General features: G+C 36.5%; 2 protein-coding genes across 2 annotated transcripts in view; one reads left to right on the top strand and one right to left on the bottom strand.

Moving 5' to 3' along the window:
• CTNNA3 (catenin alpha 3) overlaps positions 1-22566 on the top strand; it is a 1859096-nt gene that overhangs the window by 754556 nt on the left and 1081974 nt on the right. The window lies entirely within an intron of this gene.
• Positions 1-22566, bottom strand: part of LRRTM3 (leucine rich repeat transmembrane neuronal 3) — a 178749-nt gene that overhangs the window by 155492 nt on the left and 691 nt on the right. Inside the window, exon 2 of the mRNA XM_032138316.2 lies at positions 20836-22367. Within this exon, the coding sequence (XP_031994207.1) occupies positions 20836-22367 (1532 nt within the window). The remainder of the gene's footprint in view (positions 1-20835; positions 22368-22566) is intronic.

The raw sequence follows: 22566 nt of genomic DNA, 5'->3' as shown, positions 1-22566 counted from the left end.
TTTTTTTACTTCATTTTAATAGCAGGATCATAGGAATGAAGGGAGCAAATAACAGATTGTTATCATTTAATATGTTCAATTTCATCAGTTTGTGTGATTACATATGTGGGTTACCAGTCCAGGATGGAACACCCCCATGTCATTGTGGTATTCTTCCTGTAGATATAAATTTTGTAAAGAAAATGAGCCATGCTATATCTTATGGTTAAGCTCTATAAATCAATGACTCTTAGATAAATAATACGTTAATAAAATCTTCCCAAGTAGATCTTTAATTGAGAGCATTGAAAATAAGAATCAGCCAGTAGTCACAAAGTATCACATAACACATGTAGTAACAGGTCTGCTCTCTTAAAAATGCATCTCCATATTGTTGCACAAGTGCATTTATCTTTTATCCTATCCTTGATCTAGATATTTCCTAGACATTCTCCCTGTTCTGTCCATTTTGCTTCTTGGAAAATATCTTTGGTCAATGCATTCAGAAAAGCTTTATTAAAACTTTCTTTGTACATGGTACTATGTTATACGATGCCTCAACTACCAGGTTTTTCAGTCTGTCTGATCACAGTTCACCAAGTGGGCATAATTTGAGAACTTCGAGAAGAGCCCTCTCCCTAAAATATACAGTCATGCACTACATAACAATGTTTTGGCCAATGAGGGACTACATATATAATGGTAATCCCATAGGTTATGATATTGTGTTTTTATCCTACCTTTTCTACATTTAGATATGTGTAGATACACAAATACCATTGTGTTACAAATGCCTACAGTATTCTATACAGTAACATGCTGCACAAGTAAGTTCCTAGCCTAAGAGCAATAGCCTATACCATATAGCCTAGGTGTGTAGTAGACTATCATCTAGGTTTATGTAAGTACACTCTGTGATGTTCACACAATGACAAAATTGCCTAATGATGCATTTCTCAGAACTTATTCCTGTCGCTAAGCGCCACATGACTGCATATTCCTCTCTTGGCCAGCCTAACTTAGTGCCAGTGATCAAAATTTTTTCTTTAAGAAATAGTATATTTTATTGAATTAATCTGTATTTTCCCTAAATTTATCAAGATTTAAAAAAAAAACATTTGAAAACAGAACAAAAGAAAAAGTATGTGAAACCAAGGGTGAGAAAGGTAGGGCAAAAATACAAATTATAAAGTCCTAGAAACTTATTAGTGTCTGGAAACTTATTCGTGTTTGTCTCTGATGCTTTTGGATATTTGCAGCAGGGGACAGGGAGACAGAGTAAGAGAGGGTGGGGGAGACAAAGAGGGCAGGCTCAATTGCTTAAATAACAACATATTTTAAAATAAAGTTATGTAGAAGAAACAGAACCATTCCCCTTTCCCCATGGACCCTCATAAAGAAAATACCTTGTGATATAGTGAAATGGTAATTTCAATAATGTTCTAATAGTAAAACCAGCATTGAGTGTGATAGCTCTGTTTCTTAGAGTCCTTTAATATAGTGGGACCTCATAACAACTCAAGAAATGCATGTGTACAAGAGACCCCATTAGAGAGTAATCAGAGAGTAATTGGTCCTCTAAGTTACAACGCTGTCCTGGGGCCATACCTTGGAAAGATAAAGATTTAGGCATGAACACCTTGTTGTAAAGTAGTTTATCTAAGTGTTTTTTTTAATACAATCTTTAGAGTAGAGCTGGCTTTCTTTTTTTTTATTATATTTTAAGCTTTAGGGTACATGTGCACAATGTGCAGGTTAGTTACATATGTATACATGTGCCATGTTGGTGTGCTGCACCCAGTAACTCGTCATTTAACATTAGGTATATCTCCAAATGCTATCCCTCCTCCCTTCCCCCACCCCACAACAGGCCCTAGTGTGTGATGTTCTCCTTCCTGTGTCCATGTGTTCTCATTGTTCAATTCCCACCTATGAGTGAGAACATGCGGTATTTGATTTTTTGTCCTTGCGATAGTTTGCTGAGAATGATGGTTTCCAGCTTCATCCATGTCCCTACAAAGGACATGAACTCATCATTTTTTATGGCTGCATAGTATTCCATGGTGTATTTGTGCCACATTTTCCTAATCCAGTCTATCATTGTTGGACATTTGGCTTGGTTCCAAGTCTTTGCTATTGTGAATAGTGTGGCAATAGGGCTGGCTTTCTAAATTGAAGGTCAGAGACAGAAAGAAGGCTCCCCTGGAGAGATTAAGTAAAAGTCAGGGATTTGGGGCTGAAAACAAGGGCAGCTTAAAAAGATGATTACCTCAGTGTCCTTCTTGGAGCTGGTTGTGTACATGGCTAGATTTTAAAAGTGCAAAATATTCTAAGATTAAGATTTACTAGCACCAAGAAAAAAGACTGTAGGAAATTTTTCATTAGCAATTCCTGAGTCATTCATGCTGTGGAATACATGAGACAAGATGTTTATCAAGAACTTCCAAATACATACATAGATCCATCATTTGAATAAGAGAGGGATTAATTCTATGTGTGTGCATGGTGGGTGTGGTGGGGAGAGAAAATGGGGAGGGACAGAGATGAGAAATGTGTAGTTCTACAACTACACTCAAGAATATAGATGAGTCTCATAAAACATGATGTCAAATGAGAAAAAAAATGAGACTCAAAGGTACATGCTTTATGATCGCATTTATGTAAAGTACCAAAACAGATAAAGCTACCCTATGCTGTTACAGGTAACAGTAGTGTTACCTTGGGAATGGGAATAGTGATTGGAAGAATTAGAGGGGGCTTTGAAGCACTGCTGATGTGTTCTGCTTCTTGATCTGTGTGCAGAGAACATGCGTGTGCTCAGTTATTCATCGAGCTGTACATTGACCATATGCGCACTTTTCTCTATGTATATTATATGTCAACAAAAAGTTTTTGTTTAAACTATACAAATGTCTCTCACATATTAAAATATTGCTAACTTAATTATGCTGCTGCTATCCTTTCTCAACTTTCCAGCATGCAGGTCAAAATGTGATCACTATTTCCAAAGAACAAGATAATTATCATTGGATTTTAATTCTTTCCCTCTCTACTTTCTCACAGAATTAATTATCCAACAGAGTGCAGGCACACCTCATTTAATTGTACTGCATTTTATTGCACTTTGCAGATATTATGATTTTTACAAACTGAAGTTTTGTGGCAACCCTGTTTCAAGCAAGTCTATGAGCTCCATTTTTCAACAGCATGTGCTCATTTCATGTCTCTGTGTTACATTTTGTTAATTATTGCCACATTTTTAAACATTTTCATTATTATTATATCTATTAAGGTGATCTGTGATCCGTGATCTTTGATGTTACTACTGTAATTGTTTTGGGGTCCTGCAAACTACAACCATAAAAGATGACAAACTTAATCAATAAATATGTCCTGACTGCTTTGCTGACCAGCCATTCTCCATTTTCCTCCCTTACTGTGGGCCTCCCTATTCCCTGAGACACATCAAAGTTGAAATTTCACCCATTGATAACCCTACAGTGGTCTCTAAGTGTTCAAGTAAAAGACAGTCACATTTATCTCACTTGAAATCAAAAGATAAAGATGATAAAGCTTAATAGGGAAGGCATATTGAAAGCTGAAATAGTTCGAAAGCTAGGCCTCTTGTGCCAAACAGTTAGCCAAGTTGTTAATGCAAAGGAAAAGTTCTTGAAGAAAATGAAAAGTGCTACTCCAGTGAACACATGAATGATAAGAAACCAAAACAGACTTATTGCTGACATGGAGAAAATTTTAGTGGTCTGGAGAGAAGATCAAACCATCCACAACATTCCCTTTAAGTCAAAGCCTAATCCAGAGTAAAGCCCTAGATCCTTTCAATTCTACAAAGGCTGAAAGAAGGGAGGAAGCTGCAGAAGAAAAGGTTGAAGGTAGAAGAGGTTGGTTCATGAGGTTTATGGAAAGAAGCCATCTTCATAACATAAAAGTGAAAAGTAAAACAGCACAACACTTGAAGTGCAAGTGATGATGTAAAAGCTGCGGCAAGTTATTCAGAAGCTCTAGCTAAGATAATTGATGAAGGTGATTACACTAAACAACAGAACTTTAACTTACACTAAATAATCTTCTAGTGGAAAAAGATGCCATCTAGGACTCTCATAGCTGGAGAGGAAAAGTCAATGCCTGGCCTCAAAGCTCCAAAGGACAAGCTGAGTCTCCTGTTAGAGGCTAGTGCAGCTGGTGACTTTAAGTTGAAGCCAGTGCTCATTTACCATTCTGAAAATCCTAGGGCCATTAAGAATGATGCTAAATCAACTCTGCCTGTGCTGTGTAAATGGAATAGCAAAGCCTGTATGATAGCACATGTGTTTACAGCATGGTTTACTGGACATTTTAAGCCTCCTATTGAGTCCTGGTGCTAAAAAAAGATTCAAAGTATTACTGCTCATTGATAATGCATCTGGTCACCCAAGAGCTCTGATGGACATGTACATGGAGATTAATGTTGTTTTCATGCCTGCTAACAAAGCATCCATTCTGCAGCCTATGAATCAGGGAATAATTTTGACTTTCAAATAGTATTATTTAAGAAATACCTTTTATAAGTCTCTTGCTGCCTTGGATGATAATTCCTTTGATGGATCTGGGCAAAGTAAATTGAAAACCTTTTATAAGTCTCCTGCTGCCTTGGATAATAATTCCTTCGATGGACCTGGGCAAAGTAAATTTAAAACCTTTAAGGTAAGAGTCACCATTCTAAATATTGCTACGAACATCCGTCATTTATGAGAGGAGGTCAAAACATCAACATTAATAGGAGTTAGGAAGAAGTTGATTCCACCCCTCATGGATGACTTTGAGAGGTTCAAGACTTCAGTGGAGGAAGTAACTGAAGATGTGGTGGAAATAGCAGGGGAACTAGAATTAGAGATGGAGTGTGACGATGGAACGGAATTTCTGCAACCTCATGATCAAACTTGAATGGATGAGGAGTTGCTGCTTATGGATGAACAGAGAAAGTTGTCTCTTGAGATAAAATCTCCTCCTGGTGAAGATGTTGTGAATATTGTTGAAATAATAACAAATGATTTAGAATATTCCATAAACTTATAAACTTATTTGATGAAGCAGTGGCAGAGTTAGAGAGGATTGACTTCAATTTTGAAAGAAGTTCTACTGCGAGTAAAATGCTATCAAACGACACCATGTGCTATAGAGAAATCTTTCATGAAAGAGTCAACCAATGCAGCAGACGTCCTTGTTATCTTATTTTCAGAAATTGCCACAGTTACCTCAACTTTCAGCAACCACCACCCTGATCTGTCTGCAGCCATCAACGTCAGGGAAAGACCCTACACCAGCAAAAAATTATGACTCTCTAAAGGATCAGATGATCATGGGCACTTTTTAGCAATAAAGTATTTTTAAATTATAAGCACATTGTTTCTTTGACATAGTGCTACTGCATACTTCATAGACTACAGTACAGCATAAACATAGCTTTTATATTCACTAGGAAACCGAAAAATTTGTGTGACTCATTTTATTGCGATATGCACTTTACGGTGGAGTTCTGGAACCAAACCTGAAATATCTCTGAGGTATGTCTGTATTTGTTTTCCCCTGCTGTACAAAAGTACAAAACTATGTTTAAGTAGCATGTTTAATTCTTGATGTCATTATTATCACATAACATCTTTATATTGTTATACAAAATACCTTGCCCTGAGGGTTTCTCAAGGCTGTGCTTAGTGTTAACTGGAAGCCAATGCTAATACTGAAAAAAAAAAAAGGGGGGGGGGGGGGGGAGTTGGATTTGGGATCAGTGTCTATCTAGATAGGCTTCCCAGGATTTCAGGAAAAAATTCAGAACAGGAAAGAGCATCTTGAAGATATACCATAAAAAGATGGTATTTTTGAGTGGTATAGTCAGTTTCTAATTTAAGAGTAATTTCTTTCTCACATGTGTTAAAGTGTAAAAAAAAATCTAATAAGATTTAACACTTCAAAGTCATTAACTAACTAATTAACTAATGAATCCACACAACAGCTCTATGAGGTTTGTGTTAAATATCTACCATTTCACAGATCTTGTGTCATTTAGAATCTCTTCTAGCTTTTTTCGTCTCTGCTCTTTTCAAAGTCTCTAAAAAGAACGAATTATTTTCATGTCTCCAGTGAAGGACATGTATCAGATTTGTCTCTTGAGAAAATCCAATGCTTTGTGAAGTAAATTTCCAAAGCCAGTCAAATAACTCAGTGATTTTCCTATTAATATGACTCCAAATTTCTGATATCCCTTGCCCTGAGAAGAAATTTTGTTTGCCCTGAGAAGAAAGAAAAATCAACCTATCTGCCTGCACATAATAGGTGCTCAATAAGTGCCCATTGGAATTCTTCCTTTGTAACTCTTTGAATAATTTGCTTTTGCTTAATTTAGCCATCATTTCACAGACTCTATTGGAATTTTTAAAAACATAAATATTGATACTGTGTTTTCTTCATTTAAATGCCTAAAGTATTTCACACTAGAAATGTGATAGTTACTAAGTTATCAGGCCATTTTGGTTTACTGTAATAACAATAGCATGTTCTCTTGAGTGCTGAGTATGGGAAGGTGTGATATGTCCAAGTTTGGGGTAGAGAAAGGAAAGAGAGAGTGAGAAAGTGAAGAGAGAGAAAAAAGGGAAAGAGAGAGACACATGCACACACACACAGACAAACACACACACACACACACACACACAGAGAGAGAGAGAGAGAGAGAGACATTATGGCAATGTTTTAAAGAGAGATTTGTAGGATAATGGAACCAATTCCTCAAGTAATGTTTATGAAATGGAAATGATGTTGAATTACTAGAAAAAACACAATACTAACAACAGAATTTTTCTGTTGTGTTGCTGAACAACATTGTTACAGAAGAATACGTAATAGAGCAAGTCCATTAAAGGATATTAATAGAGGGCTTGCAAATTGCTGGTAGATCCTTTTCAGGTTTGATTTAATAGTGATTGGTAAGCGTCTAGGACATTTAATCATTTTTGATATATTGCAGACTTGGCAATTTATGTGTTTAATGTGAGAATTTACACTTCACCACTTGAATCAACTTGCTGCATTGTGAAAATATCTAGCAAACGACAGGAGAAAACTAACTTTTACTGAGCACCTGCTGTGCCTGCAAGTATATGTTATCTCAATTTATCCTCAAAATTGTGCTGGGACATGAAGTATTGTTCCCATTTTACAGATGAGGAAACTGATACCATGTCGTGCTACCAGGCTAACCAAAACTGCCCCCCAGGTTTGAACTAGACTTCAGGTCTAGTTGATTCAAAGTCTGCAATCTCCCTCCTACACCGTGAAATAAAAGTAAGTCTTCCACGAACAGACATAATTTGAAAACCTTTAAAACTCTGCCGGCCCATCTATCTTAAAATGGTTTTTTCAGGTAATCTTCTGTATATGCTGATGTACTGATATAATAAAAACTTGGATATAAGAACCTCTTTTGTCATTTTTTGCTTTTGTCTTCTAAAATGTCATTTGTGTGCTCCCTCTTTCAGCCACACTTGGCTCACGCGGCTTGAATTCTGGCTGGCACGGGCAGTGCGGTCAAGGCTGCAGCTGTTAGCATCCCCTCCTCCCATGCTCATCATGAGTTCTGCAAATGAGCCCTGCAGACTGATATTGCGTTCTGCAGTTTATTTGACAAATAGCTTTTGTGGCCTTTGATTTTTTTTCAGATCACTTATAAATTCTGGCAATAGACAGGTTGTTTGTCAGGTTCAAATTCCATACATTTGAAAGGAAAGAGGTGAAGATTCCTGCGTTCAAAGTGGACTCTAACCTTAAGATTTATTTGTAAATTTTACTTAAAATTACCTTGAGAGGAACCTAAGATATTCTCCTGGCAGTGACTAGTTGCAAATTATTTCTATCCTTATGTCATAAATCTTGATAATATGTCTTTTAAAATGAACTCGAGAAATGTATTTTGTGTTTATAGTGCTGGATTTTAGTGAGTCAAATTGTGTTCAGGCAGTATGTTTGCTTCTTCACGTTCTGTGTGACACTGGAGTAAAATGGAGACTTCGGTCATTCAGCTGCAGGCTCTAAGAAAGTCTGTTGTAACTGTGCATTTTAATTAACCGACTCAGCTGAGGAAATATTGTCTCTCTACTGTGGTGTAGCTGTCTGCCTTGTAAAGTACCTCCCTGGATAAACAGAGGACTTTTATTTCTTAAACTGCCTTTCCCCCATCGTCTTTAAGAGTATGCTGGGCTTTCTCTTTTTTATTAAATTACAGGTGGAGAAGGTTGAATTAACTCTAAAATGATTCTTCAGCAAATGCAATTGCATTTTTTTACAACACTTTGAGCTATGATATAGTTACTGCAGGCTGCATACGGTTATTGGAGCATGCAGAAACATTTAGAAACCTAAATCTGTTTTGTCATATTACCAGAGATGGCATCTGCACTTGGGTACAGTTGAAATACAAATTGAAGATCAGATAGGTTTTTTGTTTTTTTTTTTAAAACCAATCAGTGTGCTACTGTGAACTGAGCTAACAAAATGGGAATAATTTAGCCATTGATTACTTTTGTACAACACACTGCTGGATCTTAAAACTGAGTTGAATATGAGGAGATAGTCATTGTTCAAGGAGTTATATGCAAATTTGACCTCTGGAAATATAATTTGTAGGTTTCATATTTAAAGCTGCTGAATACATTTTGTCAGAAACTTCTTGCTTCTATGGTTAATTATAGATTAGTTAACCACTGGGCTTCTTTTATTCAGTCATCATGAGACACTCTATGCAAAACATACATATATTTTTTAAGAGACATGGTCTTGCTCTGTAGCTCAGGCTGGAGTGCAGTGGTGCAATCATCGCTCACTGTATCCTCCCTGGGCTTAAGCACTCCTCCCACCTCAGCTTCTAAGCATGTGCCATCACACCCAGGTAATTTCTTTTTCATTTTTTGTAGAGATGAGTCCTTGCTCTGTTTCCAGACTGGTCTTGAGAGCTCAAGTGATCCTCCTTGCCTTGGCCTCCCAAAGTGCTGGGATTATAGGCATGAGCCACCCACCACACCCAGCCTATGTGGAATTTTTGAATCTAAAGCAGATTAATGCAAATTTCAGAACAATGGTTTTCCATCTTTTCAAACTATGTGCTCTGGATCCCAGGATTCTCTACCTAAGTTGGACCAAGCAGATTCCAGTACTGAAAGCAAAACAAATACAAAACCTAACTACTTATTTTACTTGTTCCTCTTTAAAAAGAATGAAAACAAAGAAGAATTGAAAAAAAAATTAAGTAACCACTGGGTGTATCTTAAGCAAGAGGGATATAGGGGTAAAAAATGATGCAGTGACCACAGTGAAACCATGGAATGGATAACAAAGAGAGAACCTGAGGATTGCAGTTCTTGGAAGATTGTTACAAGTACAATGAAATTAGTTTGGAATTTCAAATAGAAGATAAAAAAAAATGGACTGCAAAGTTCTCAAAAGTCCTTATAACTACAAGTTTTTATAACTAAAGTGAAGTTTTATTTCAATTTGCTTATCACATATGTTCCAAAAAGGAATCCACTCTGTGGATGACAAAGTTTACCATGGTCCAGAGGCTGACAAATACTTAACATGAAAAGGGATATGGATGGTCTATAAGTCTGCCCTACCTTACAAATCCTAATTAAAATGCAACTTAAAATATATTAGGGAGGAGGTCATTTCTAAAATTAAACTATAATTTACAAAATTATAGTTCTTCATTTATAGGCCCAAACAAAAGAGTTGAATACAAATAGAATTTTTCCCTCTTTTTACATTAAATTATTAGATGGTGTCATTTTAATTATTGCTTTCATGAGAGATAAAACTATTAGTATTTTCCTTTTAACTCAGTCTGAAGGCATATATCCAAGTTGTATGGATTGACTTAAAAATTGGATAGAAAGAAAAAGTGAAAGAAATTTTAAGTGGAGATGAGAAAGAGAAAAAGAAATTTAGTGCAAAGGAATAAAGGAATGAACAGAAAGGAGGAAAGGAGAGACTGAGAAAAGGGAAGATGCTTCAGTTCTGTATGATCTAACATGCCTTCTGCATGATCAGCGTTTAGGAGGTAAAAAAGATGAGCATTACTACTTGTCAGCTTCTGAGTGCTGGAGGCCTCCAGTAGAGTGGTTACTTTGGAAATGTGTAAAATCAGAGGCCAAGACCTAGTTTCTGTCATAGTGTAGGGTGTTCCCTTGGTGTGGGTAAGAGAGGAGAGGCCTCGGAATGCATCTAAAGCTGAATCCTTGCAGAACTGGGGCTGAGATAAGGAGACATCCAAGCTAAAGAGCAAAGGACTTTTCTCAGGAGGACATGGACAGGGAGAGTTCACAAATGTATGGCTTTCAAACAAAGGTTGACTACCCAGCCTCTACAAAAATGAAGGTGTATTCACAGCCAGATTTAAATATTATTTCTTTGTCTCAATTTTTCATAGCTCTTATTTCCTTTAACATATCTCTCCAAATGTTCATAGCTTTGGTAACTATCACAGGAAAAAATGATTGGTAGATTATTCACAACACACAAGCAATTTAAATCAGAACATGATCCTTTAAAACTGTATTTTCCTAAGAATACGATTAACCTTTGAACAATATGGGTTTGAGCTGCATGAGTCTACTTACACGTAGATTATCTTCCGACTCTGCCACCCCGAGACAGCAAGACCAACCGCTTCTCTATCTCCTCCTCCTCAGCCTACTCAACATGAAGATGCCAAGGATGAAGACCTTTAGGATTATCCATTTCGCTTAATGAATAATAAATATATTTTCTTTTCCTTATGATTTTCTTAATAATATTTTCATTTTTCTAGCTTACTTTATTATAAAATACAGAATAAGATACATATAACATATAAAATATGGGTTAATTGACTCTTTATATTATCAGTAAGGCTTCTGGTCAACAATATGCTATTAGTAGTTCTGGGGGAGTAAAATATTATATGGATTTTTGACTGTATGGGAGGGTTTGTTCCCTTAACCCTCACATTGTTTAGTGGTCAGCTATAATTTTTGAAGCCTGTTAAATGGTAAATGAGAAGAGTGTATATAGTGAAAAAGTGTATATTAAATTAAAACTAAAAAAAGTTTTTATGACTACATAAAGAAATATATGGTTGATACAATTAAGTTTCCATAGAGTTGAAATGTTTACTGTAGATTGTTTGCAACATTTATAATAATGACCAGAAAATCAATTCAACAACATGTATCATGCATAAAAGACTGTATCAGCCACCACTGGAAGACGAAAGAAAAGAAGAGATTATCCATTTCCCCAAAACGTGATACAAACCCATTAATAATGCTAACATAAGGTAGAATGTGATGCAGTCTCTGGGAGAGGGGAAAAAAAAAACAGAAAAGAGGGAAGGAAAAGATTAATAAGACATCTGGAGTGAGCAGAATTTGATCTATTCTGGAAAGGCTCAGAAATTGACTGGAGGACTTGGGAGGGAGGAAGGGCATTTCTCACAAAGGAAATTGCTTGATCAAAAGCACAGAGATTGGGAAGCATGGGCTACTTTGAGAACCTGCCAGTGGTAGAGCATGGGAAAGGTTAGGGCAATAAAGGTGGATGTAGTTGGGCCTTGTTGGGAGGCTGAGGACATTGGTTTTATGTACCACAATCACTCTTCAGTATTAACTACGTGCCCAGATGCCCTTGAGCTTATGGAAATTTAGATTCTATTTCCTGAAAGTCCACCAGGAGTCTGTTATTGAAAATAAAAGTAGGTAGTGTAATATGACTTTCAAAGCACATTGTGGTACTGAGATTTTTAGCAGTTCGAACTAATGAAGGGAAGGAGAAAGTATTATGTGCCAACCTTTGTATTAAATGATTTTATCTACATCATCTCATTGAATCTTCATAGGATCTTTATGAGTATTAAATTATATATGAAATGTACCAGGAAAAATATTTAACAAATGCTGATTCTTTGCCTTCTTGCAACAATCCCATGATAACTACATTGTTTTACACATTTTTATTAGGATGACGATGTTGAGACTCAAGGTTTCACAGTTACTAAAATCCCAGAAACAGAATTCAAACTGGATCCGTAGTCCAGGTTCTTTCTGGTGTACAAAGTTGTCTCTCCATGAAAAAAATCTAAGGAGAAAGACTTTGCATAATGGCAATTCACTGAAAAAAATTTTCAAATATAGTTTATTGAATGAAACATGGATTATTTACCCTGCCTTGGCTCCTTTGGGAAGGCCCAAACTCATGTTTGAGAAAAATACTGAGGAATCTATACAGGATGATTTCAGAGTGCTTTACAAAGGTCTTTGCCCCAAGAAGCACTTTCCCCAACCCTGCTGGCTATGCCTGTTCTTAATATATAACTTTCTTACCTTTAGCTGAAGGCTTTTATCTCTATTTAAAGGTGAGTGCCCTTGGAAGGGACAGTAATCCTGCTCTCGTTCTGGGAGCAGATATTTGATAAGGCATAAGAAACCAAGAAAGCTCTGGGCACCACTGGATGGAGGAATTTCAATATGGATATTACTGCCAAATAGAGAAAATACATGGAAATGGGATGCTGAGAAGACACAAGGCAGATATTTCAGACTTGACTAGATTGCGCTGTAGAGTTAAATCTGGTCCATCTGTCCGATGACTCCAACCATGAAACTGACCCTGTGACTTTCTGACAGGATCAACATTTGATTGGGAATTCTAGAAAAACAGGCAAGGAAGTGCACTCAAAGAATTAAGAAAAGATCTGCAGGCAGAAAACAACAGAGAAACAAAACAACCAAAAAACAAACAAACAAACAAAAAAACACCAGGAAAACCTATTAGAAATAGGAAAATAGAAGGAATGTCAGGCTTAAATTCAAGAATGTGATGGCGAACTTAGAGGAGGGTAAATTAGCTTTCAAGAAAGTGAATTACAGGATCTCCATCATTTGGGATTTTTTTTAACATTAAGAAATGTATAATGTGAGCTTTTGGCTATTTTGAAATCTACTTTGACTTTCTCTTTTCATCTATATCTAGCTTAATGCTCTTGCATTTTAGTGTAAACTAATAAAGACCCCACACATCTGTGTGTGTTAGACCATAAAAGTGACCAGAGTAAAGCCCATAAAAATATATGTAGATTTTTACATTTTATTACTTAGTCCTCCTTGTAAAAGTCCAAAAGACTAAACACTTGCTGCTTTTTAATGAATGACATGAGATAGGCTGGAGTGGGTGCCACAGGCTGGAAGGAACACTATACTGGCAGATGAGACTTTAACTAGCAGAGGGATGTTCTAATGGTAAATCACTGGAAAGTGTTTCCTAAAGGGATCTGGAGACGTATGATTTGGCTCTGAGAAGCCTTTTGTGGGTGGGGTATAAATTATTTTAGAGCAGTCCTATAAAGAAGTGAAAATGTATAGGATTAATGAGTGAAACTTACAGGAAGAGAGACTCAATATAAAGGGCTCTGTTCTTATATTTTAAGGAAAATTATCTGAGTTTACAAAAGGCATAAAACGCTTTTTATCAAATCATTAGATAATATATTACAAATTCCTGGTACATAATAAGGACTCAATTATACCCAAACATATTCACATTATACGAAAAATATTCACCTAATAGGAAAAAAAAATATATATATATATATATATATATATATTTTCTAGGCATGTACAACGTGTCTACCTTGGTGGAAATACAAATACGTATGTAATATGTCCTCTGCCATATTAGAAAGATCTTTAAATATTCCATTTTAATAATAATTCAGTGATGTTACCTAACCCTCTATTGGAAGCAGTACACAAACCAAGTATTTATACCTTTCATATTAAAATTTTGAATACATTAGGCAAAATCCCTTTCATAAATTGACTAGTACATGCCAACACTAATCTCAAAGTGCTGAGTTTTAAACTTCTTGGAGAGTTTTCACTATGGTAAACTTCCTAGAGTTTTCACCATTATAACTATTTTCACTGTTGTACCTTAGAGAGGTTTCACTGTTGTAATCCTATCACACATTTATCAGAATTTTAAAAGCTACTCTACTTCTTTAATATCAACATGATGCATTCTACAAGTTTCCTTTAAAGCTCTTGTGAGATTCTGGTTGACTGCATCAAGGATTAATGAGGGAAACTTATAGGAAGACAGTCAATACGAGGGCTCTGTTGGTAAGCATATTCTTTCCTTTAGAAAGTACATAGATCAATATTAATGACCAGGAGCACTTTTTTAGCTACATGAGGGCCACCCAGTTGAAGCTATGAACACCATTCAATGTAGCATAGCCTCATGATACTGTAGCTTCACTGTCTGACGACATTTTCATTCTACTCCCACTTCATTAATAAGCTTTAGCACCAAGAATGCTGAATAAGGATTTACATTTAATTGAAGCCATTTCCTCCTTACTGACAAAATGTATTTTCCACCCTGCATAGATGTAACTGATGTGATGAAATGTCAACAAAAATTGCCTTTGCTAAATGTAGTATTTGCCTTACTATTTTATATGCCAGGCCAAAAAAACTATATTTTACCCTTGAGAAGACAAAATTCTGATTATTGGAAAGAGTGTTTCTGATTGGTGAAATATAGTTGAGTACCCCTATACATAAAGTCCTATACTTTGTTTTCTAGGAGTTAGCTAATTAAGAAGGAACACAGTAAGCTTTAATACTTTGTAAGACTGTAATTCAACTATATATCCTATTTTTTCAATTGAAAATCATAATATACTGTAGAGGTGTTTTATAGATTGTAGAGGAAAGAGAAGTGTCAGCCAGCTTTAAATTTGTTTTATGTCCTAATATTTAATGCAAGTGTATAACTTTTCTTTTGGCGATAATGCTGCTCTTTTGAACAGAATGACTGAATTGTGTTTGTTTATAAAGGAAGACATTTTTTGGTGATATAGGAATTACAGACTCTTTCAAATAAGGAGAACAACAATTTAAGAGTGGGAGAAAGGAATAAATGAGAATCCTGATTGGGAGAAGTGGGAGCCCTTAAAAATAAAAAGAAAACATGGAGAATTGTTAATAAAGTTATTAATTATCATTACAATATTTTCTGGAAAGGATAAGATAGAAGCTCTTTTTCTTTTCTTTTTTTCAATAAAATGGATTATTATTGCTTATAGAAGTTCTGTTGTTAGAAAGTATAATTGTAAAATACATCGTACTTGCTTAGTCTTATATCATGTCCCAGATATTCCTGTTCTCTCTGTGTTCCTGGAATTTTCCTCACATGTTCAGGATCCCTAACTCAAGAGCATCCATTCATGACCCTATGAAGTTATAATGTCAGAAAACTCACAACTGCTTCCCCACCTGAAAAACCATCATCGTCTCTCTGATCTTTAGATATGCCATAGGAACTCAGTTGTCAAAGAGGAACAGTCTGTGTCTTCTTAAATTACAAACATTTTGAAAATACACCTGCTACTTCATATTGGTAAGAGCAGCTACATCCAGCGGAGGAAGCTTTTGGTCATTCTTTGATGAATTAATGATGTAATTTTGCATCAGCAATGACATATAAAAGAAAGTCCTTGTACATTTATGCACCTTTTTATCCAGTGACTTTTCAATAATTATAATTGATAAAGTCAATAGTAATTTCTATACTAAGAGGAGATCTTGGGCACAGTCTTCCACTGGAGTGGCCAGGGGAGAAACATCAGAGCAGATATCATGTGACTGATACCTGGAATGCATGCTAATTCTACAGTAACATGTTATATGCAATTACTTTTTGCTTAATAATGATGTCATATTGCCATATAAACATTATATTGATCCAGTGTAAAGTCAACAAGGATTGAACAAAATGATACTAGGAAGGGAGTGGACAGGTAAACGTCCTGATTGAAAGCCCTTGCTGTAGTTACCTGATTTGAAATACAAGTAGAATTTTCAATGAGTTTGATAAGTATTTGTTTTAGTGTTCCCTGGTCAGTGTCTTTATGTCTGTTGTACATTGTGATAATCAGTGTAAAAATCATAGACTTAGATAACATGAGGTGGAAGAAGCTTTGCCTATGCGAAAACAGAAAATCAAAGACAATGTTCTAGACTTGTAATGATGTAAAGTGGGCTTGGGGTTCTGTAACATGGAGGTTACTGATTTCTTTTTGGCTCATGCCAAACATAGAACAACAAACCCCACTCAGTATCTCACTAAGGGCTTTTTGAAAGGAAGAGGTAGTTGCCATTTTAGAGTTTACAAAGTACTTTTCACGTTTCATCCTCCCAATAACCATGAGCAGTCAATAGTAAACATCTGTTTTACATATGAGAAACTTCATGTTCAGAAAAGCCAGGAAATGTACCTGCGATGACTTGATTAGCTAGTGTCAAAGGAACTGGAATTTAGGTCTTAATTTCTAAGGCCCATATTCTACCATGCCTGGCTGTGATATTTTCCTCAAATGAAAAAGAATCATAAATTATTGTTATTTAGATTTTTTTGGTAGTAGTAACTATCCAAAATCATCACCAACTTTTGGAGGCTAAAAGAATTTGGGTCCAATTCTGTAGGCTATTATGTTAGGAAAGCAGTGACTTTCACCTATGTATTATTATTATGTCTTTAATTCGTTTTTAATTATAGCTATTTGATACAAACTATTTAACATCCATCCATTTTATTTCTCTTAAAACTTATGTCATTCAAATTTACCTATATATTCTTTTGTGCTCATTGTTTCCCCCAACTGCCTCTGATTTTTAGTGTAGGTAGCTAGGAGAATACAACAACAGCAAAACTCCATGGGTTAGCTACAGATCTGGATTCTAATGAGAATCCAGAGCAAAAAGGATTAGATGAAGCAACACAGTTTCTGAATTTTTTGTTTCTCATGGCTTGATTCTTACTTGCCATGTCTGGAACTCACTTTGTCTCAGGCTTCATGACCTGATGCTTGTTTCTGATGCAGTCTAATCCACACTTTAAATAAACGATTTGAGTTCTCATTTTGGTAAATGTCAAGGGAAGAAGAGCTATTTCATGCACCTACAGCATCCTAAAACCTCTTGCCAAATCCATGAATCTGACTCTGCATTATCCTTCCCCAGAAGGAGAGCATAATTTCATTATCCATGAATCATCACCTCTTAGACTGTAACATCATTGTCAGGGAGCCTAATAGAACCAGTGTTCAGCTGGCTGAAAAGGGGAGGGAGGGAGAAAGCGCTGAGGCAAAGCACAGGTCACTGGCACAATCAGCAAACTGGAGAGTTCTAAAGCCGGAAGGGGAGGCCCCCCTCCTTTGACACCTTTGACATATCCACTGACCAGTAAATAACTGATGCTGACTCTTTTGATATTAAAATTTTTCCTACCTACATTACATGTATCTTGCTGATGAAAAATATTAACCCATTTAATAAAAATATCAAAATGTTTAGCCAGCATCGATGAGTATAAGCATTTTAAAATATTTCTTATCTATTCTTATTGCGTTGTTACTCGCTTTTCATCTTGGACACTTATTTCTAGCCTTCAGTACCAATTCTATGGCCTCTGTTCCAGCATTACTATAAAAGTCAAAATAAAAAGTATAACATTAAAAAATTACATTATATTATATTTGCCAGGGAAATGAATTAAATAAAATTCAAATCTGATTTACTAGTCAAAAAACATGTTGTAAACCACGTTTACATAAGGATTCAGGATAAAAAGCTAAAATGTGTGAAAAGCTGTGGTTAGTCTAATCAGCCACTAGATGTCACTGCTGCTCCATAGAAAGACAATTTACTGCGTGTCTACTTAGGTAGTTCACTCACCAAATCAAGTAAAAAATTGTTTAAATTCTTTGAAAAGATGTAATGTCAACATCCTTGGAAAATACAAACTCATTTCAATGGAATATATCTTGCATAAGTATTACTTACAAGACTGTGGCACTGGGACTATTTAACTACATGCTGTGGTAGCACTATGTGTACTGGGGTTAATAAAAATGGAAAAAAAACTCACATGCAGTTTAGAGACTAAATCTCATTTCTTCTCTGTTTTGGTAAAGCAAAGTATTCTGTGTTCTGTTGTATAGTTCAACAGGTCAGGCTTTTTTTTTTTTTTTTTTTTTTTTAACTGTTGTCACCTTTGAGGGAAGTCCAATATTTTATGTAAATATGTACTAGAAAATAAATATCAATCACATTTCTCTAATCTGCATGAACTTGAAATACTTATACAAATAGATTTATGATATGTAGTCCAGAAAGTACCATGAGATGGAGGTGAGGCAACAACTTTTGAGCAGGAGACTGGCAGTTGGCGTTTTAAAATTTACAGTGGTAAACTAGTTATTAAATCTGCAAGAATTATATGTCTGTGCTTAGAAGATACTGAGAGCTACAGAAGAGTCATTCTCAAAGAGTGAGGAGGAAGAAAGAACTTTTTTCCCATAATTTCATGTCCCAAATCAAAATGAGTTTTACCACCTAAGGGATTTTATTTTCGTTCTTATCTATTATTATGTTTATTAGGAAAGTTAGGCATTAAAAAGTGACCAGCTTTCAAAATATTGGTGATTCATTTAGTGTAATATTTTATATACCAAGTAGCTTTGAATTTTAGAAATGCTTTTCAATATAGCAAGCATATTTTATATATACTAGTAGCACCACAGCATCGAGAATTTGCAATAATTCAAAAATGTAAGTATTCCTTGCCTAAATATATTTGGTATCCATCACAAGTAAGGCAGAAGGTTAAGTGAAAAATAGAAATGGGGTTCTTCACTTTAAGACTGCATTTCATCAATACAAACATCTTTAGTACAGGTAAAAATGAGGCTAGCCAAAGAAAATTTCTTTTTAAGATGGAATATGTATTTCCTGATGCTTTATGAAAAATGTAAAGTTACAACTTCAGTAAAAAACATCACAATAAGCTCAGTCATCCAGTAAGCTGTGAGGAAGTATCTGCATTATTAATCCATTGGAAATAGGTGACTTTTTGTCATGAATACATGTATATTCAACAATTATTCATGGGTAAATATTGTAGCTACGATGTTTTTCTGAAGTGGCATCTATTGTAAGATTTAATCAATATCAAAGTACCTTGAGAAATCCACTTTAAATATTTCTTTTTCTTTATTGCTTATAAAAGTATGATTTTAACAATCTGGCATCCTTAAAATTTTATTTTATGGTGACTTGCCTAGATTTTTCCTCTCAGCATATGAAAAACCCCCAAACAAGAAAAAAATTTAGTAAAAATAGCCATTCACTTTTTCTTTGTTGCTGCAGTGATTCTGTTTTCAGAGAAGAGGGACATGGCTAAAGATGTAGGGGTTGGCAAGCCAAGTTAAATGAAACAGCCTCAATGTTGCAGTTCCTGATATTTGCTTCTATAATAGAACTGTTCATTTTGGAGGATGAAGGAGAATACAGACTAAATATATCTTTCTAAAAACCTTAATTGACTGTGGTTCAAGTTACTCAAATACGGAGGCTATGATATTTGTGCTGCAGTCAATAAACTTTCACCAATGACATAAAAACATGCATGCAGCTTGCAGATTGCCAACAGGGTCTGTACAGAATTGTACTGATGGACGAGTTCACAATACAGATGAACAGAGGGACACTGTAATATCAGCAATAGAAAAGCAACAGAGAACTGTCATAGTGTTGGTCTTTTTTCCTCTAAGATTCATTTTATACATTTATTAAGGTGTTATCAAAGTCATCCTTTTCAATGAGGCTGTGGGTGGAAGGCATGTCTTGGAATATGTTCTCTTTACACATCTGAATGAAGTGTCTGTCATTAGGGGACTGGTGTGTGCAGGACATGTAATGGAACACAACAGGGCAGCCTGACAAATCCTGAACAGAACAGGACAGAGCTAAGGATTCTACCAACTACATTAGGGTCTTTGAAAAAAACTGGAAAGAGAAATTCTGGTAAGCTCTCAACCACATGCCTGTAGCAAGCTGCTTTCCAATTCGCGAACCTTATGTGAAAACTCCCTAACTAACGTGAGGTGTGGTGGAGAAATCTGGCTTCTCAATGCTGTTTCATTTATTTATTTATGAAACACACAGGCTAGAAGAAATTGACAGTGAAACCTCTAATCTGATTTTACACAGCTGGGTTTCAGAGACAAGGCTGAGTCGAAAACTTTACATTTTTGTCATCTCCTCACATTTTGCAGTTGTCTGCTTGCAGTATTTTAACCCTTCATCACTTTGTCCCTGTGCTTGCCTTACTGTAATTCAGACACCTCTGGAAACTGCTCAGGGTGCCGCTTTAACCTAGCACCATCTTTTGATAGTTTCCTGCAATCTTCTTTTTTAAGTCAGGCATTGTTTTAAAGTCTCTGCCTGTCTGTAAAGTGTTCCCATAACTGAGTCATCTCCAAGAATCAGCTCAAGCTCTGAGTACCTGGAATCATTCACCTCTTTCCTTGATTTGCCAGTGAGGTGCAAACCTTCTATAACTGTAGATTTGGTCCCACCAGGAGGCTAACAGCAGATGTGGGGGATTACTTATGAAAGAAGTTTTACCTTAAAACAAATGCGACATTAATGGAATCAATAAAGGGTCTTATACAATAGGTATTATATTAAACAGGAGTTCAAGCTTCACGTTGATTGTGGTATTTAAATTTCAATGGGTTGTTTATGTATGAAAGGAAAATGACCAGTATTATGAATGCACTAAAACGGACAGAGAAGGACCTTGCCAGCAAAGTGAGAGGGAGAAGGAAGGGGAGGGGGGCATCGCGTTCCCTTGATAGTCACCAGAGTTCAATAAAGCACCACTTATTTCCCAGCTTTTAAGAGCTCTTTTTATCACAATGGTTCATACCTCACACTCCCTGGAGCCCGATTTGTTATAGGTGCAGGGTCCCGTCCCATTCAGCAGCATCTCGCTGGTCTCCGTGTTGGTGGGTTTATAATCTACATAAAATTCCTGGGTGCTGGGAGTCATTTGCTTTAGGGACTGTCTTTTCTTTTTCCTGTGCCTTCGCATGAGGGAGCGCTGCTGCAGCTGCTTCATGCTCGCAGGGTACCGCTTCCATGACACGTAGATAACCAGCAGGATGACGAGCACGGACAGGAAAAGCGCCACGCTCCCCGCAATGATTTTATGGAAAGAGATGTGCTCGGCGTCAGCATCGGTCTCTGGGCCGGGCTCTGTGGCTCCCACCGTCGGGGGCAAAGGGGGTTTGCTCTCATGCTTCGGCCTGGGGAGCTTGGGCTTAAATGTCGGCTTTGGGAGAGCCCTGGCCAGATCAAACCTCTCTGTAGTACTTTTGCCACAGATGCTGTAGTTCTTAACTGCATCGATCACATTTACTCCTTGCAGCTCTTTGGGACTGGCACAGATAATTGTATTCTCCCTTAGACCTTTAAAACTTTTCAGCCAGTTTACAAGGGAGCAAATATTTCTGCTGCATTCCCATATATTCCCAGCAAGACTGATGTCATTGAGGGATATCCAAGAATCCAAAATCTCTTGACCAATAAATGTGAGCTTGTTGGAATCCAGGTTGAGGCGCTGCAGATTCGGGACACACTGGAAAACACTGGGTCCACTGAAAGCTTCGATCTCATTGCCTGATAAATCAAGCCTTTGTAAGGAGCTCCAGGTCCAGGACATGGTCTGTCCTATGACACTGATTTTATTCCACTGCAAGTAAAGGTTCTGAAGGCTGACCAACCTTGGAAAAAGGGCCAGGTTGAGCTTGGAAAATTGATTGTGCTCCAGGTGAAGTTCTTTTAGTCTGATCATGCCAGCAAAGACATTCCTGGCTAAACTTCGGATCCGGTTATATCCCAGGTCCAAAAGTTCCAGGTTGCGGCAGTCTTGGAATATTCGCACAGGGATGGTTCTCAGGGAGTTAGACCGTAAATGTAAACTCAGCAGCTTCCGCAAGCCCCGAAACTGTTCAGATCCCAGAGAATGCAGCTGATTATAGGACAGATCCAAGTTCCGTAAATTTGTCACAGGTCTGAAGGTATTGTTAAGAAAATAGGAGATTCTATTGGAACTGAGAATCAGCTCTTTGAGTCTGCGTATTCCATTAAAAGCATTTTCGTCAATATTGCTGATATGGTTATGGTCAAGGTATAGCCAGGTGAGCTGGTTGAGCCCTTTAAATTGATTATACTTAAGTTTTTGAAGGCTGTTATAGCGAAGGGACAAACCTAAGCAACCAGCAGATATACTTGAGGGTATCTCCTGTAATTTCTGAGATTCACAATATACCATTTTGCCTTCACACCTACAGCCCTTAGGGCATCCTCGTTCGGCAGAAGAAAGCATTGTCAGTAAGACAGTGGGGGCTATAACCAGTGCTACAGCTGATCCGCTCAGTAGCCTAATTACATTGAAACCTGGAAATAAAAACAACTTAGAAAAGTTATCCCCCCAAAAAGGAATTAATCTTTAATCAAGCAAAAATAGGCATATATTTTTCATTTTTAAAAATTTAAATCTAGATAACATTTAACATCACATATTATCTCTTTGTAATTAAAGAGAATTGTCTTTAGTGTTTTGTTTTCTTAAATAGTTAAACAAGGAAACGTGCCA

Source organism: Hylobates moloch, unplaced genomic scaffold, assembly GCF_009828535.3.
Source record: "Hylobates moloch isolate HMO894 unplaced genomic scaffold, HMol_V3 SCAFFOLD_3, whole genome shotgun sequence".
In the NCBI taxonomy this organism is placed as follows: domain Eukaryota; kingdom Metazoa; phylum Chordata; class Mammalia; order Primates; family Hylobatidae; genus Hylobates; species Hylobates moloch.
Note: the sequence above shows the minus strand (reverse complement) of the source record. Positions and strands in the feature narration are given on the sequence as shown.